This window comes from Neomonachus schauinslandi, chromosome 14 (assembly GCF_002201575.2).
Source record: "Neomonachus schauinslandi chromosome 14, ASM220157v2, whole genome shotgun sequence".
Lineage (NCBI taxonomy): Eukaryota > Metazoa > Chordata > Mammalia > Carnivora > Phocidae > Neomonachus > Neomonachus schauinslandi.
The window spans coordinates 12,704,830-12,723,632 of record NC_058416.1 but is presented as its reverse complement, the minus strand read 5'-3'; the positions used below and the strand labels follow the sequence as shown (position 1 = coordinate 12,723,632).

Here is an 18,803-nt window from a genome sequence, read left to right as displayed (position 1 = left end):
AATGACGTCATCCTCTGAACAAATTTCTTAAATGGTGCCTTAGCAAACAAGCATTTTTATAACAGTGATGTCTTTCTGAGTAAAATGTTGAATCACTCAAAGGATACAGATTAGAAAGAGAGCGAGAAAAAAAATTCTCTGTGGGAGGGGCAGAGCTTTATAAAACCAGTCTTCTTCCTGCATGCACTAAGATAGTTCTCTGAGGAAGGTTTCTTGTCAGCAGCGCCTCCGGGAATAACCAGGTATTTCAGTGATTTCTGTGGCCATGGAAACAGGCTTTCATGTTTTTCCTCCTCTTTCTTTGTACCGGGATTATTGATAATGAAAATTAAGGTGTGGGATGTCTTTAGAAGATGAGTAAAAATGTCAAGGTGTTTTCTTGTTTAGATTTCTTTTAAGTGAAAATACTTTAGGTCAAGATTTGAATTAAATTTGTAGTAAGGCTTAATCTTGAATCTCAGAAGCCAGCAGATGCCCGTGTAACATTAGCTAAACTAAAGCGACCAATCAAGTTGAGATGTTGATTTTATCGAACAGGTTAGAATATGTATATTCTTTACTAACTAGGGCTTTGACACTGAATTGGATGGAAATGGCTAGATCAATTAACAGACAGTAATTTAAGCAATGAAAGTAATCTATAAGTTGTATATAAATATAATAAAAATAAGAAAGATGAAAGTATCTAAAGCTATCAGAGATTACAGAAATTCAGCAGCAATCTGAGTTGGGTCTGTTCAACCCCACCTTATGTTTATTGAATTTAGTTCAATAATTAGTCAATTTAGTGGAAGAGAAAAATTTGCCAAACTAGTTGTTGGATTGACTGAAATTACTTCAGATTTACTTCAGGTTTAATAAATCATTTAATACCCATAAACAGACACTCATTCATTATGAAAATCATCAAATAACAGGAACTGCTTTTAATTTTGTTGGGGGAGAATGTGCTAAGTTTGGATGGGACGTTTCCTTGAAGGTACTATTTTCTCTTTGTTTTCATTGATTTTTGTGGTCAATTTCTAAATACTTGCACTCTGTTGTCACACACAAAAAAATTGTTTTAAATGCCACAACAGACTCAAATCTAGCATCTAGCGCCAACAAGAAGAGGGCTGTAGTGGCCCCTGGGGGCACCTCCCAGCTTCCTGATGACATGTGCTGAGTTTTGGGGCACGTTTGTTAACTTGTGGGGCAGGAAGTGACACAGATATCTTGGAGCCCAGCCCCACGTATGCTCTCCATTTATTCTTCCTCGTGATAATATTAAGCCTTAATTAGTAGCATGATATTTGGAAGTTAATGAAACAATTTTTAAAAATTTTAGTGGTAAGAAACTCACAACAGGTATCACCTGTTTTGGGCGATGATGCTATTTGACATCATTCTGTGACTTCAGTTGTACATTGTCTCAGGCAGATTCCCACCTAAAGGTAAGGCGTGGAGTTGTCTGAGAGGAAACTTGCCATATGTGTGCCTTCATAGATTTCTAAGACTGCAAACTTCTCAGACCTCATGTGAAAATCACCAGACTTGGAATCAGAAAGCTGAGATTCAGTCTAGGCTCTGAAGCTAACTAGCTGTGCAATCTACATCTCCATATTTTTTGTAACAGGAAATTACTAGGTTTTCCTGGGCAGGAAATAACACAAATTAAACAAAAACAGTGCTGCTGAAGGAATTTGGTAACTGCAATATAGACATGAGATATTATTTTATGTTGAATACAGTTATTTCACTGTATTTAAAGAATAAAAAGTAGACTATTTTTAAAAGAAGTAAACACATCTGGGACAATTTAATTCTGTCCTTATGTACTTTTTTCCTTTATAAAGTCACCAGAAATCTATCAAAAGCCTCTCTGATAGTTTATTTTAACACTTACATTTTGTTAGAGTCAGAGTGACTGATATGCAGGATACTACTAAAGGATTCGGTCTAGGAGAAGCCTGCAGTTACTTTTCTGGTTCTGAGCCGTCATTTTCTTCACATGAGGATAGAGATATGTTTTATTTATGATACTGATTCTCAGTTTGTTTCCAAAATGTTACTGAGGTAATTTACAAAAATGATCTGCCCAGTAAGACTAATTAGTTTCAAGACAATTTTAAATCGGTAGAAGGAAGGGGAAACAAATGTGTGAGCCACCCAAGTTAACCTACTCTCAGTGATGAAGCAAGAAAAAAAAAAAAAACCACTAGCGGGGTTTATTTGTTTGTTTTCCTACTTAATACACCTTCTAGGAGCATTACAGACTTGCTACCTTCCTATTTTTATTTCCTCTATCTAGCATTTCTCAAGCTAGTAAACTGCCTAAACTCTTACACATAATAGTGAAGTTCACCACCAGCAGGAGAGGGAGTGTGAGGCAGTGTGGATCGAGTGGGTTCCTGAAGCAGACCTAGGCTCGAATCCCTGCACCACTGCATAGAAGCTCTGTGACCTTCTGCAAGTTACTTAACCTCTCTGAGTGTCAGGAGGTAACCTATAAAATGAAGATAACAGTATCTACTGCTTTAGATCCTGTGAGGACTGAATGAGAAGAGGTGGTTTCAGGGACAAATTTTGCTTAATTTACAGTTTTGTCTCAATAAAATACAATTGGGTGGTATTTCAAATGAGACATTTTGATACAAATTGCAATGATTTTCTTAAAAGAAGTGTTCATGAACCAAGTGTTCCCCTAAGACTGCCCTAGATTGGGGAGGGAAGGGAGCGCTGGCCCTTGCTGGAAGCCTGCTGAGCGAGCCAAGCCTACCGATGAGGACGTCCCTCACCTCGGGGCCTCCCTCCGCCCCTCCTCTGCTCTGGGAAGCCACTGTCACAAAGGTTCCTGTGGGATGAGCATCAGCGTCATTTGGTATATTTATGTATTTTGGTAATTATAGGGTGTGTTTTAAGCCACCCCGAAAGCATAACACACAGCCAGAAAAATGATTACTGGCCAGTACCAACAGATACCCGCACATACCTCGGGTGTGTCCATGCTTTCCACTTCACTCGGAGGCTTGGGTCATGGAAGTTGTGTCTGTCCTTTATCTTCAGGTGGTAACAGGGTGTGTGTGTGTGTGTGTGTCTGTTTCGTGTTCATTGCACACAGTGCTACCTGAAATGGATTTCCCTGCTGGGGGGTGGTGGGACAGGAGAAGCAGGTGGCCGTTCCAGCACCTGCCATGCGCCCCTCCCCCCACCCCTGTACTGAACTCCTTAGCGTGGAAAGCTGTTTTATTGCAGGCTGTGGATGTAGGTGTGTGTGTAGGGGGAGAGGGGGTAAAGGAGGTAGGAGCTGGGTGAAAATACTAACCCTCAAATGATGAATCTAAGCCACTTCTAGAAATAGGGAATCTGAAAGAAGATGGACAATCTCAACTGGGGCCAAAAAGAATGTGTTTGAATATGCTTGTATTTGCCCATGTGTGTGCTGGATATTTGCAGATGCAGCCCAGAGGTTGAAAACATGACCCTGGAGGCCACCCACCTGGCTTCCATGCCTTATAGTTGGGTGACACTGGTCACTTTCTTGATCCTCTGTGCTGTAGTTTCTTCCTTCATAAAACACGAATAACAATGCCTTTCTCATAGGGTTTTGGCAAGAATTAAATGGCTGGTAGGATGTTTAGAACAGCATCTGTTATACAGTAAGAATCTAATAAATGCTATTCATTGTCATTGCTGTTATTATGATTATTATATGGAGCATCCCTACTCATCATTTAACTGTTTGTTGCATCTCAAGATCAGCTACAGGATCTAGTACAAAAGGAAAATGCAGGGCCCCTTGTTCAAAATTATTAAGAATTTTAAGTTGGTGACAGCAGAGCATCACTCGAAACCTGGAGCCCTGTGAGGCTGCACAGGTCACATGACCATGATGCCATCTGGGCTCTAGTTCATGTTGTTCCATGAAGGAAGAACAGAGAGGGAATCCCTGTGCAGAGTATACCATGTACTACTCAGCCGACATCACCCAAAATGTTGAGTCATCTTTCAGAGCTGTTTTTCTTTCTTCCTCACTTTCCTTCCAGATTGAAACAATGGATGACCTTTATGTGGCCAACACAATCTTTGCCCTCAATTTTTTCAAGCATCTGGCAAATACTAGTGCCACCCCAAATCTCTTCTTCTCTCCGTGGAGCATCTCGTCCACCATGGCCATGGTCTACCTGGGTGCTGGGGGCCACACTGCACATCAAATGGCCAAGGTGAGTGTCTGTTAAAACTCCAAACTAGGACTGGGTCCCTCCTGAATGGATTTATAGAATCACAATTTTATGCTTCAGGTAGCTTGACTTTACCAAGGTCAATAGTTGTCACATGCCATTACCACACAAGTTCCCCAGATTCAAATCTATAAAACAACTAAACCATGAAAACTCTCAACTGTAGACAGCGGAGAGTGTCATGAACAGCTGAGGTCACCACACTGCTGGAGATGTGAGGAGAGCGGTGTGACTTCAGAGGGCCTCAGCCGTATTATCACCCCCGTGAGTTCACGTCAACAAAATGGCGTCTGGCCTGATGGCCAGTTTTCAAAATCAGGGTGGACAGGGTGTGCGGGAGCATTGTGAGGTCTTTCTGTCAAGGCCCCTGGCTTCAGTCCTTGGTGAAGGGACACAAGGTCAGTCAGGGGACTCTTTCACTGAGCCTGGGGCCTTGGAAATCCACCATATACCACAGGGCTCCAGTGGGATGAATTCAACGCATTTAAAAAGCACCTGCTCCTGTTTTGTCCTAGGTCAGTGAGCTGGATAGGGTCATCATATAATTAAGATTCTTTCAGATTCACAGAGCCACAAATGTTGACATTGTATGCTTGAGCTACAGGCCCTGCTTTCTCACAAGCATGCACTGTGCTCTCAGTCACACCAAAATGCCTCCGGCCACTTTGGGGTTTCCCAGGAGAACCGCGCCTGAGCCTACAGATGTCCTTTGATGGTACACGGTGACCCATTTACCATGGGCCAGGTTTGAGGTGGTTCACAGGGAGGATTAGCCAATCTCAGTGCACGAGGTCAGGAGGTAAAAGGCATCCCTACCTGTGTGTGTGGCAGTTTAAACATCCAGGCTTACAACAAAACTCAGTTGCTCAACCCTGATACCAGCACTGTTTGGCAATTCTCCTTCCCCTTTCCTCTCTTCCCCTTGGGCAAGGGGAAACTTGAACTGCATGGCAAGCTTCAGAAAACATCAGGGTCTTAATTTTTTAACTGTAAAGGGAGCAGAAGCAACATATTGTGAGGGAGAATGAGAAATGAAGTACTCTAGGTTGTTAAAATAAAAAAAAAATAGATTTTTGACACCAGAGGCGAATGAACGTACTGGTCACTCTGGGCACAGACAGCTTTTCTGTATCTAGAAAGTGCTTCAAGCATGTGGGTCTATGCAAAGATGTTATATTGTTTTCCTGTAACTCTGCTGCATGTACTGATTTTACAATTCGAAGGAAAAGGTGGTTAATTACCTACTAAAAAGAAGAAGAGGGGCTCTTTGGCTTGGAGGAAGAAGGGCAGACTTTGGGGACAGGCCACGCTGTGTGGAGTGGTGGCTTCACCACTCTTTACTAGCTCTGTGAGGGAAGGCGCCAGAACTCTCTGAGCCTCAGCTTTCTCATCTATACAATGGGAATGAAAACTGCCCAGCCTGGAGGACAGGTGTGAAGATTGGAGTTAACCCGCAGAGCGTCTGGGAGCTGTATCTGTTCCAGCAGCTGGTGCTCCTTGGCACCTTAGCCAGGTGCCCCAGAGCGTTCTATGAATTTGCCCACATGCTGCACGATGCTATGAGCTAGAGGCTATGATTCCCATACTCATTTTACAGACGAGGAAGCGGGGCTGGGAAGAGGCCCCATGGCTGGGACTTGGTGTGACTGGTAAATTCACGGTGTTGTAGTGGGAAGGAAGGAAGACATGGAAGGCTCTTATGTTCAGGATGAAGCCCCAGGCCTGCTGGGGCTCCGCTGCCTGGCTGGGCAGTGTGCCTGCCTCTATTTACCCCGTGGCCTCGGCATGGCCCAGGGTCCCCTCCCCTCCCCCATTTCTGTGGGGGCTTTTGCAGCGATTCAGCAAGTCTTTAGGGCTAGCCAGGAGACTCTTGATTTTTAAGGATCAACTTCCTTAGAAGGGACAAAAACCAGAAAAACTGTTTCAAGAAATATTCCTCCCTTCTGTGAGGGCAGAGTAGGGCCACTTCTTTTCAGAGTGTCAGATGGGACTTATGACATATAATCGGAAGAGCAGAGAAAGATCCCGTAGCCCCTAACACCAGTCCTGCCAACCCAGAAGCTCACGACCTGGCTGGACAAGCTTGCGTTTCCTTTGTCAGCAGAGTCCCCACTATCAATCCATTGACCAGATAAGTTCCTCCTCACCACGGGCCTCACAAGGATGTGACGCGAGCCCAACGGGACCCAAAGGATGTGGGAGGTTGGGGGGAGGCCTGGGTGCAGGGCCAGCCTGGGGGTGCTGAGACCGGAGAGGCCAGGCTAGAAAGCTGTCATGCTGGGAAGGATCCTGAGGCAGCTTCACAGGACCAGCCTTCACCTGCCAGGTTCACTGTGTTTTCTGGATCTGCCACTTACATCATCTGAACCCGGTCCCCTGTCTCCCACATGGATGTTGGTTTCTATGTGTAATGCAGCGTATGCCAATATTTTATGGGATCCCTGTTAATAGTGAGTAACCGTGTTTATGCTTAAACTAACTTGGGCTTATAGTTTTTGACAGATTAAAAGTGGATAATAGATAAGGCCGTTGAAAAGACAGAGACATACAAGGTCGTGAATTAACCTTATTACTTTCTTCAAAATACTGGCATTTTTTTATCAAGGCCATTTATGGGTTGGATGATAATTTAGATACTTTAGTGAAAAGGTTATAAATCATCTCATAATAACCAATTATTGTCAAAATGGCCAGGATATGGATTAGTATAAAATAGCTCAAGCTGTTTCTTGTGAGGGAAATTTCAGTTGCAGACACTTACATATTATGTATAAAGAATATCTGTGCTTGATTCCAAGACACAAAGACAGGGAAGTAGATAGGACCGCTAAGAGGTACCTGAGTGCCATTGGTTTAAAGGTGAAGTAATCCAGCAGGAAAACATACTCATAAATATGTTCTCTCTAATTCCAAATGTAGGTGTTTCAGTTTGACAAAGTTGGAGCCCAGAAGATCCCAGTGACCCTGGAGAACCTCACAGGTTGTGAACTCATGCAGCAGATCCAGAAGGGCACTTATCCTGAAGCTATTTTGCAGGTATCTGACTCATTGGCTCATCATTTCTTTTGCATTTTATTTCTAGAATCTTCTTGTCTTAAAGTCACAATAGTAGACAGGGAAGGAACCTAGTACAACTTCCCTCATTCATAGAAGGAAAACTAAGACTCAGAGCCCTTAAATAAATATCCTATGGGCACACAGATAAATATGGGCAGGGCCAGAATAGAATCTAGACTTCAGGACTTTTAGGTCAAAAACTGTTTCTAGATTTAATCATACCACTCTGTCATTAGTTGGGCATGTATAATTTATTCTGAAATCGTGGTAGCAACTCCTAGAATACATATGCATGGATGCAGATTTCTAGGTGGAAGAAGGTAAAGAGTGACAAGCAATTGAGGAATGGGGTAGGTCAGGCCCAATGACTTCATGAGAGACCACTGACCCTTAGATATCCCTCTCAACCCCTCTATTTATCTATTTATCACCTGTCCATGTATGTATGTATGTATGTACATATCTATTCATCATCTATCTATCTCAGGTACTAATTACTCTCTTTTCTCAATATTTCCTTAAACATCAGCTCTCCAGCTAACTTATCGGATCTGGACATAGATGTAATCCTATTGATGAGCAGCTTCCATAATACGCTCGTGGGTTAGGTAGGGGGAGATCTCCCATAGCTTCCTTCTTAGAATGCAGCTCCATCTGCCCGTTGCCCAGGGAATTATGGGCTGGAGGAGGTACAGAGGGCCCCATCAAGGTGGCGATCCAGCCAGGTCTCCTGTGACACCTGGAAGTCCATCTGCAGGGCTCTGTCCTCGGCTTCACCCGCTGCTGGCTGTTGCGTGACCGAGCCCTGTGTCTGTCATCATGCTTACAAACTCCAGGCTGAGGATTGGAATTCACCTACATTTTTCATGGCTTTCTAAAACCCAGATTTCCCACCATACAGACTACCCTTTAATGGGCACTTTCAGACATATGTTAACTTTTTCTAGAATATTTCTTTGGTAACGTTTTAATATAATAAAATCCCTTAGAGACCTTGAAGTTTAGGAAATTACAAAAGAAGCCTCACTTTCTTCTAGGACATTGGTTACTTCAAGGTTAAATACAATCTGTAGGTACAGCAAAATTTGAAACAAGTAAAACATTACCTTATGAGTTTAATGCACTATATCAAAAGTATTTCCTCAGAGATTCCTCTAAAGTGTCAGAAAATTCTACGTGTGCATTAATACAGCATTTTATTGTTGCATTGAAAAAAATACATTTACTTACGAAGTATGTTGTTTAGCGGTCCTGTGTTACATAAAGAGATCCCTCCTTTCTGTTTAAGGCACAAGCTGGAGCTGCAATCCATTCATCCTTCTGCTCTCTCAGCTCTGCGATCAATGCATCCACAGGGGACTATTTATTGGAGAGCGTCAATAAGCTGTTTGGGGAGAAGTCTTCGAGATTCAAGGAAGTAAGTGAAACCTGCAATTGAAATGGCAGGGCCCCCAGTGTGCAATGAGGTCACCTTCAAAGCTTCTGTCTGTGACTCACAAGGAGAGTCAGAATTCCACACCAGCTCCCTGAGGCTCCAAACGCCCTGGGTCACAGCTGCTGTTGCACATGATCCTGTGGTTGGGAGCTCCCTCTCACGGCTGCAAAGGCCCCGTGTGCAGAGTGACTGCTAAAGCTGGGGAAACAGTGATTTCCAGAAACGCTACCCACGAGCCAGCTTTCACCCCCTACTCAGTGTCTATAATGCACAGTGCAGGAGGGCAAATGAGTGTGGGCAAGGGGATCAATGGAGCACTTTTAATCCACACTATTTCCTCTTTCAGCCTCCCAGCCCCCCATAGCCACCCTCTACCCCTTCCCCTACCTCAGCCCCTTAACACCCCCACCCCAAGTCTTGACAAGAAGCCCATGATTTACAATTACACCAAGTCTTTTTCAGTATATATTCTGTGTCACCTTTGGCCCGTTTCTTGCTTTAAAGGAATATATGCAACTCTCCAAGAAATACTACTCTACTGAACCCCAGGCTGTCGACTTCCTAGAATGTGCTGAAGAAACCAGAAAAAAGATTAATTCCTGGGTCAAGACTCAAACCAAAGGTAAAACCAAAGCAATATTTCCTGTTCTTTTCAGTTAGGAACATTTGATCTATTTTTTCAAAAAATCATTCCTGCACTTGGCCCTAACTCCCTTAAAATTCACCTCACCTCAATTATTTTGGTTAATGTAACCTGATTCTCGTTTAGCTGAGTGATGTTTTAAGTGAGAAAAAATAGGTCTACTATAGGAAGACATGTGTTCAGTACTTATATAATCTGATTTTGGGTATTACCTTAGGATGGAAATATGAAAGCAGGCAGACCCGTCTTCCAATGTAGGAAATACCAGTATTGAAATAATTGTGCTCTGTATCCGCTGTGGACAAAAACAAAGAAAAAAGTCATGACCCTCCACTGAGTAACTGGTGTGAGACCCCTGGCAACAGAGAAGGAGGGATCAGAAACTTATTTTACCTGTTTTTCACCATTCCGAGCCTATCTGCTGTGAGGGTGTTTTGGTCCCTGCTAAACCACTTTCTACTATTGCAGCTCATGTCCCTAAATCTTTCATGGGCTCCTGCCTCGCTTTTGTTTTTTACCAGGACTCATACTTAACTAAATCATCCATTCACTGTTATTGAATTCAGTCCTTCAGTGAACAATGGTTAATCCACCGTATATTTTGTGCCAGGCACCGTACACGTTCTGTAAATGAAACAGAACCGGACCCTGCCACCCTAGAACTTACAGTATAGGGGAGGCGTTCAGTTCAGTTGGCGATGGCTGTCAGGTGGTCACAGGTGCTTTTATGGGGACATATAGGACACTGCATGGGAGCACGTGAGGAAGGCGCTTGCCTCTGGTGTCAGGATGGGAGGAGTCTCCCTGAAATAAGAAGTGTTTACATCATCATTAGGAGGATGGGCTGCAGCTGGGCGGGCTAAGGGCATGGTGCCTGGGGAGAGAGTTCTAGATACAGTGCACAGATGTGCCAAGATGCAGAGGTGAGAGAGCTTGGCCCCCTGGGGCAAGGAGTGCCGATTGGCTGGACTTGAGTGTAGAGCACAGGAGAGGGGATGAGACTGCAGAGGTGACTGACCTCACACACTTGTCCTGCTGTCCCCATGTCCCCACGTCCCCACACAGAAAGAGTGTCACTGCCCTCCAGCTGGCCTCTGCAGAAGATCTTACTCTTCGCTTTGACTTTTGAATTCTTAATAATCCAACAGACCGTGCTGGATGACTGCTGGCCCCTGAGCTCTCGGTTGCTACCTCCATAATTGCTTCTTATGCATTCCTTAATGTCAGAGTTTAATTTAAGGGGCAAACCAAAGTCCTAGCCTTTCCTAGAGGTATCTCCCAGCCACTCGTCTCTTCTCCACCCCTTTGGTGCTTTGTTAGCTTCATGACTCCTGTTAACGTTCACCTTCTACAGCCTTCAACTGTGACTGAACTGATTTTATTTTGTTTGCTTTGCCATCCCATATAGACTAAAATTATTTGAGGATAGGGCCAATATGTCACCCTTCTCCTGGGTCCCCACAAAAATTAGCACAGTCTTTGGCTGATAATGAAAATCCTTCATTCTCCCAAATCTCCAGGTAGAATTATAGGTCGTAAATTGCTGGCTAGCAACATATAGATGGATTTCTAGGAAGAAAAACACAGAGATTATTACGAAGGTGAATTGTCCTGGTATTTCATAGATTTATGAGCTGTTAGGACCAGAAAGGTCCTTGGAGATAATTTATCCAAATTTGCCCCTTTATGGTTGTGGACTCGTGGTCCCTGAGGGGTTAACGACTTGTTCAAGATTCCACTACCAGTTAGTGGTGAAACTGGGGGTTCCTCTTCTTTGATCCTTAGTCTAATTCTGAATTCCTTATTTGGGTGTTTAAAGAGTTTGTTTGATAATGTAGGCAAAAAGTAAATGCTCATGTAACTCCAATGTTTAGAACCTTGTTTCAAGGAATAGTTTGGTGTCTTATTTTCTTAGCTCCCATACTGGGAAAAAGCACACGAACCAAGTTCGGTAGAACTTATAAAATATTTTTGTTTCTCTGAAAATAGTTGTTCTACTTTTGTTCTTCATTTCTATAACCGATTTCGAAATTACTGTTCTAAAATACTGACAAGCCACTGACACAGAGGAATCAGGGAAAGTGAAGTTTAACAGAAGTGAAAGTAAAAACTGACTGAAGAATTCAAGAGACATGTAGAAGTTCTGCTTTTCTGAGAACAGCACAAATTCGTTTTCTCTCTAAGCATTGTCTTCAGTGGCCGTGAATCAAGCAGTTGTGTTGCCAAAATGCCTTGTCGTCCTTTGGGCTGACTGCTTTACCAAATTTTGTAATAATTTGAGGGAATTGTCTGTTTTATTTATTATGATCACATGAATTCTGTCATTTACATCACAAAGTTAAGTAAAGCCATAGCAATTTTCAATAGTAACCAAGAGTTTTAATTGCCTGGGGGATATATTGAATGGATATATGGAAGCTGGTCAGATTACAGTGACCTTTATATTAGTCCTGTGCCTGTCAGTAGGATAAGGAGGGGGTGGAGGTCGACACAGAATCCTGACCATTTTACCACTTTGTGACCTTGAGGAGACTGCTAACCTTTCTCAGTGGGGGATCTTTTGGTGTAAAATGACACTAGGGATACCCCAATAGAATAGTTGTCAGGATTAAGAAAAATAATGTATTTGAGCAGTTGAAAAATTATAGAGCAGGTATTAACTGTAAATGGGCTATTTCTTAAGCCATTTTTTTTGTTAACTACCACATTTGGATGTTATAATTCCTGAGACCCTTCTTTCTCTGCACTGCCACAGTACTTTGCATTCTGCTACAGGATTTCTGACACATTGTTTCACTGCTGATTTTGAATACCTCTTCCAATATTCTCAGCCCCTCCAGGGCAATTCTTCCTTTCTCCTACTGTAGGTCTAGCACAACTTAAAAAAAAAAGTTTTTGAATGAATCAGTGGGTCAGACCCATATATTGTCTGGATCAGATCTGGAAGGAGCGCAAAACTTTGAGAAAACAACACAAAAGGAGGTGAAAATCTTTCCATGTTTGATAGTCATTCTAAATTTTAAATGCATTACTTCTTCATTTTCTCTTGGACTTTGCAAACCTTCTGAGAAAGGTGGTCTGCTTTATTTATGCTTTAAATAAATTGTGAGAAGAACTCGAGCTTGAGATCATCACCTCTGCAGAATCTGACAAATGTAGATGCTGAGTTTGATGGTGACTTGAGATTCAAATCATAATAACATCACAGTTCTTGGTCACAAACCCTAAACATATGTCATGTTTTCTGTAGGCAAAATCCCAGACTTGTTACCTGAAGGTTCTGTAGATGGGGACACCAAGATGGTCCTGGTGAATGCTGTCTACTTCAAAGGAAAGTGGAAAACTCCGTTTGAGAAGAAATTAAATAGGCTTTATCCTTTCCGTGTGAACGCGGTATGAGACAACAAGATGGATTTTCCTAGCATGTATTTTAGGACCTTGGCCAAGACAGAAAAAGAAAAATTAGAGACCACTCATGTTCCTGCACGACTTGTTAGTCATAAATTATGGACATTGGACAGTTGGTTGACTCCTTCAAGCTACTGAGTATCACTCAGTAATTTTCTGAGAGGCCATATGAGTGATGGTGAAGACCATGGACTTTGTAATTACATAATTCTGGATGCAGTTGTAGGTTCTACCACTAAGGTTCTACTAGTAACCATCTATGACCTTATTTATCTTCTGGGAATTTCATTTTTTAATCAGTAAAACGTGGCTATTGTAAGGATTCAGTGAGATTTCACAGAGTTATTGGCCCATGGCAGGTGCTGAACAAATATTCTCGTATTATTAAAATTATAATTGTTGTCCATCTTAATAATAGATGGAGTCATGATAAAGCTAATAAGAGCAACTGTAAGGTATAAATAATTTATTTTGTTGATTTTTAAGAACGTATTTCTTCAACACTAGAGCAGAATCTATTTCTCTTTTATGTCTAATTGTAAATCTCCTGACATCTTAGTATCAACTTTCATATTTTACTTCTTAATAATTTTAGACTCAGCGCAAACCTGTACAGATGATGTACTTGCGTAAAGAGCTGAACATTGGGTACATAGGCGACCTAAAGACTCAGATTCTGGAACTCCCATACGCTGGAGGCGTCAGCATGTTCCTGTTGCTTCCAGATGAAATTGGTGATGTGTCCACTGGCTTGGAGTTGGTAAGCCATTCCAGCTTGGATTGTTTGAAACCTCTGGAGCTAAACTCACCTTTCATGATAAACATGTCTACAGGTCTAGAAAATGGTATGTAGCTCCTCACAGAAACATGTGAATTGGTTGGTAATAAACGTTCATGTCTCACACTTGCAGAGCATGAAAATATGTCACACGTGCTACGTTCTTGGAAATATTTTACCAGTGTATTACATTTTTATATCACCCACAATGTGGCAAAGTTACAGTCATTGGTTGTTAACATGAGACTTATATGTTATTTGCCTTCTTTTCTGAGTACTTACGGGCTTTTTTTTTTTTTTTTAATTTTGGATTTGTAGTTGGAAAGTGAAATAACCTATGACAAGTTCATTAAGTGGACCAGTGAAGACACGCTAGCTGAAGATGATGTGGAGGTGTACCTCCCCCAGTTCAAATTAGAAGAGCGCTATGAACTCAGATCCATCCTCAGGAGCATGGGCATGGAGGAAGCCTTCAGCCAGAGCCAGGCTAACTTCTCAGGAATGTCTGACACCAATGACCTGTTTCTGTCCCAAGTGTTCCATCAAGCCACCGTGGATGTGAACGAGGAGGGCACGGAAGCAGCTGCCGGCACGGGGGCAGTTCTGTCGGGGAGGACTGGCCACGGAGGTCCACAGTTTGTGGCAGACCATCCTTTCCTCTTCTTTATCGTGCACAAAATCACCAAGAACATCCTCTTTTTTGGCCGGTTTATCTCACCCGAAAATTGACAAGTTCTGTTTCTGCACAGGATTTCATAGTATGAGCTGTAAGCCTCCGTGAATTGCAATAAGTGCCAAAAATTTAGAGGCTTTTCCTACACATTTCTGCTTTTTTCTGAACAACTCCTACTACATACTAATGATAAGTACAGAAATCACTAGACAGCTGTCCACCATAACGTTGCAAGCCTATTAATCATTTGGTCTCCTAAGCGGAATGATGCTCCAGTTAGGTCTTCCTTACTATCCATTTATTGTATAGCATTTACTTTTACTGTATTATTTATTATTTTATAGAATGGCCTTAATTATTGTTCACTGTCAGTTTTATATAGCTGGTAGTTATAGAAGCAGATGATCAGTTATTTTTCTGTCTAAAAAAGGGCATTTACTTGTTTGTATAATGAGGGATGAGTGGTTGTCCTTTCCATGCCCTCTTATAATAAATACCTAAAAGAAAGCATTGAACAACAGGAAAATATGTTATGTGCATTTCTAGCATTATGTATCACATAGATGTGTCTATAACTTATAAAATTACAACTACATAAAAAAAAATAAACGTGTTTCCACACAACCATTTGTTTGTTGTCATTCCATTGGGTCATTAGCTCATAAGCCTTGTCATACTTTGATTCCCAGGGATCAGGCATCATGCCTCATTTTGTGGGGACCAAGAAAAAACAGAATAAAGGACATAAGAAGATATCTGCCCCTGCAGGGATCCCCAGTGTTGGGAGTGGGAGGGGTTTGTGTGTAAAATGGTTTAGAGTTGCCTTCTCATAGCAGGAAAAGGCATAGCAATTCAGAAAAGCTTGAGTCAAAGTCCTTTGGGGATCCTCATGGCTAAACCTCAAGGATGTCAGGAATAAACACCAGGTCCAGTGGTTCAGACATAGAATCATGGTCAAGGTCATTGAGCTGAGGGTTCAGAAAGGGGAAGATGGGCTGGGTGTAAGAGTAAGAGGGGAAACACAAATGTCTTCTTTCAGGGGTGTTTGCTTCAGATAGTGCTGAAAGCTTTGAGTGGGTCAGAGACAGAGCAGAACATGACTTAAGTCCTGAGAACTGAGGCGGGTCTGGTTTGGGGAGTCCGAGCTGGCTGCAGAGTCTGGCTGCAGGGGTGTGGCTGGACTCTGAGAATGTCTCCCAGGCAGCAGCCTCCCCTTGACGGAAGGCAGGGACAGATGACCCACTGTAATACGGTGGCTAAGCAGGTAATATCAGGCCCTTGATTGTCAGCCCTTACAGCTCAGTTTTAGTCCTTATGAGTCGTCTAACCATGGGCCAGGAAGGGTGCTTCTTTATGCTTCGGTTTTCAGTCTAGAAAAAGTAATGCTTTTCTCATAAGGTTGCCATGATGGTTAAATGAATTCATACATCATAAACAATTCAAAGAATGCTGAGCATGTACAGAGTTTAATAAGTACTAGTGCTGGTGTTTATTATCTTTGTCAGAAATAAAACTGTCTCACTGTCAGCTGGTCAAATGTAGAATCCTGGAAAATTACCAAAAAAATAGGTGTGTAAAGCTTGAATTGTGGTTTGTTTCCTCTACATCAGACATTCTTGAAAATTAAGTGTTCTTCTTGCATTCTCTTATGTTTAGATTCGTTTTTCTATGAACTTCAATAATTTAGCAATTTGATAAGTAGCAGTGTTGGGAACAATTGAGTCTTTAGATATCCATATTTCTCACTCTCATTATTGAGTTAGAGGATGGGCATGGAATTCGAGGCTCAAAGCACTCTTCAAGACTTTAGTGGTATGATTTTATGGTCTTCTAGCACCAAAAATTGCTGATGGGAAAGTTGATGTCAGGATAATTCTTTCTCCTTGTAGTTTTCATAATTTTCTTTGTGTTCCTAATGATGTTTTTGATATTTCCTTGCATTAAGACTATTTTTTAGAAGTGTTCTGAAAAATTTGTCTTGCTCATCAGCAGATTTTTTCCATCTGGAAACTTTTATCTTGCTTCAGTTCTGGGAAACTCTCAGCCATTGCTGTGGACTGAATGTTTGTGTCCTTCTGCCCCATACGTATGTGAGAGCCCTCATTTCTTTTTTTTTTTTTAGCATTTTATTTATTTATTTAGTTTTTTTTATTATTATGTTAATCACCACACATCATTAGTTTTTGATGTAGTGTTCCATGATTCATTGTTTGCGTATAGCACCCAGTGCTCCATGCAGAACGTGCCCTCCTCAATACCCATCACCAGGCTAACCCATCCCCCACCCCCCTCCCCTCTAGAACCCTCAGTTTGTTTCTCAGCGTCCATAGTCTCTCATGGTTCGTCTCCCCCTCTGATTTCCCCCCCTTCATTCTTCCCTTCCTGCTATCTTCTTCTTCTTCTTTTTTTTTTTTTTAACATATAATGTATTATTTGTTTCAGAGGTACAGATCTGTGATTCAACAGTCTTGCACAATTCACAGTGCTCACCATAGCACTACTGGGTATTTACCCCAAAGATACAAATGTAGGGATCTGAAGGGGTACATGCACCCCAATATTTATAGCAGCAATGTCCACAATAGCCAAACTGTGGAAAGAGCCAAGATGTCCATCGACAGATGAATAGATAAAGAAGATGTGGATATATATGTATATATATATATATATATACATATATACACATACACACATACACACACACACACACACACAATGGAATATTATGCAGCCATCAAAAGGAATGAAATCTTCCATTTGCAACGATGTGGATGGAACTGGAGGGTGTCATGCTGAGCAAAATAAGTCAATCAGAGAAAGACATGTATCATATGACCTCACTGATATGAGGAATTCTTAATCTCAGGAAACAAACTAAGGGTTGCTGGAGTGGTGGGGGGTGGGAGGGATGGGGTAGCTGGCTATGTGCTATGGAAAACCCTCATTTCTAATGTGATGGTATTTGGAAATGGGGCCTTTGGGCAGTGGTTAGGGTTAGATTAAGTCATGAGGGTGGAGTCTTCATGATATAATTGGTGCCCCGGGGAGGAGATAAGGAATCAGAGCTTCCTCTCTCCACCATATGAGGACACAGAGAGTAGGTAGCCTACCGTGAACCACGAAGAGAGCCCTCACCCAAAACCCAACCAGCCTGGCACCCTGATCTCAGATTTCCAGCCTCTAGAACTGTGAAAAAAATGCTTGTTGTTTAAACCACCCAGTCTCTGGTATTCTCTTATAGCAACCCATAGGAATAGGGCAACCATTATCTGCTCGTTGTCTCTTCCCACTCAATTTATACTCTTCTTCTGAATTCCTATGAGAATATTATTGATGCATCTAGAGTTCTCTCTGTCTTGGAAATTTTTGGAATACCTAATAAATTCGTGTGGTCTAAACATCAATATCATAAAAAAGGCCAGAGCAAAAACTATCCCTCCCACCCCTGTTCCCCATTCATACAGTTCCTATCCCTATAGCCCTATTAGTAATGTCTGTACATATTGCCACATACACATAGGGCAGGCCATAAATGATGACAACAATCAAAACTGTGTTGATAAAATTATGTTGTTAACTTAGGATACTAATACCTCTTTTTCTTTCCCTGCCCACCCCCAAACAGGCATCAAAATAATGCACAACCATGATTTTATCAACATAGGTAGTGTATCTATAAGAATTTTAATCAAGAGGTAAGTGGGAAAGGAATCTGGAGAAGGTTCAGGGGAAACCAATGGGTAAAACTTAGTTTGTGACTTTAGAGAAGATGAAACCATTTCTTGGCCGGTTTGGCAGTTTCTGCATTGATGCATTTAATGCAATATAAATAACTGGAGCGTCTCCGTGCTGTGTATTGATGTAGCCCAAGTCACTTTCTGGTGAACTACTGCCGGTCAAGATGAACGGTCCCTCTATCTACAGCCTCCATGTGATACTTTCAGCTAATAACAGTCTGGAGGCACCAGTAGATACTACTATCTGCTCAGCACACGGCAGGCAGGAGCAATAGAATTTCTTACACAAGTCACATTCCCTAGTGAAATCCAGAGAAACACTCTGCTCTGGGTTCCGCACTAACCTTCAAATGTTAAACTCTGAGCCAGTTTACCAGAAGACAAGTGTGCCCCATGAAAGAGAAAAATGCAAAATGCATGAAGAACATTCCAAATCTGCTATAAGTGGAGAGGCTCCTTCTCTCCCTCAATCTCTCTGGAATGTTCTCAATTCCATCCCTCTCCCCCCACGCCCCTCACCACCCCACCACGCACAGGTACTCAGCTGTAGAAAATAAAACAATAACTGTGGTTTTTCCTGTTGAAGAAGGCTGGGGGAGTGAGGGAACATTCATAGGAAGAAATAAAAGGAAAATTTAAAAATGATGAACTGGCATCTGACTCAGCAACTGTGTCTAAAACATTGGTCCAGACCCCTTGTTCCTGGGGTGGGAGAATGGACATGGGACTGGATGGAGTGGCTTCCTGGGTTCCATACCAACCCATCAAGGGAGAAGAGCACCAACATTTGTTGGATGCCTCTAGCACACGGCACCTTAAGAGCGGCTTTAACAATTTAACAGCAAATATTTC

At 42.1% G+C, this 18,803-nt stretch overlaps 1 protein-coding gene across 1 annotated transcript; it reads left to right on the top strand.

The window, feature by feature from the left end:
* The first annotated feature begins 205 nt into the window (after positions 1 to 205).
* SERPINB2 (serpin family B member 2) lies at positions 206 to 14,838 on the top strand. The gene is made up of 8 exons (XM_021686405.1): positions 206 to 242; positions 4,026 to 4,202; positions 7,140 to 7,256; positions 8,566 to 8,694; positions 9,217 to 9,334; positions 12,606 to 12,748; positions 13,359 to 13,523; positions 13,860 to 14,838. The coding sequence occupies exons 2-8, from the start codon at positions 4,035 to 4,037 to the stop codon at positions 14,268 to 14,270; spliced, it is 1,251 nt and encodes a 416-aa protein (XP_021542080.1). The 5' UTR covers positions 206 to 242; positions 4,026 to 4,034; the 3' UTR covers positions 14,271 to 14,838.
* The last annotated feature ends 3,965 nt before the right edge of the window (positions 14,839 to 18,803 follow it).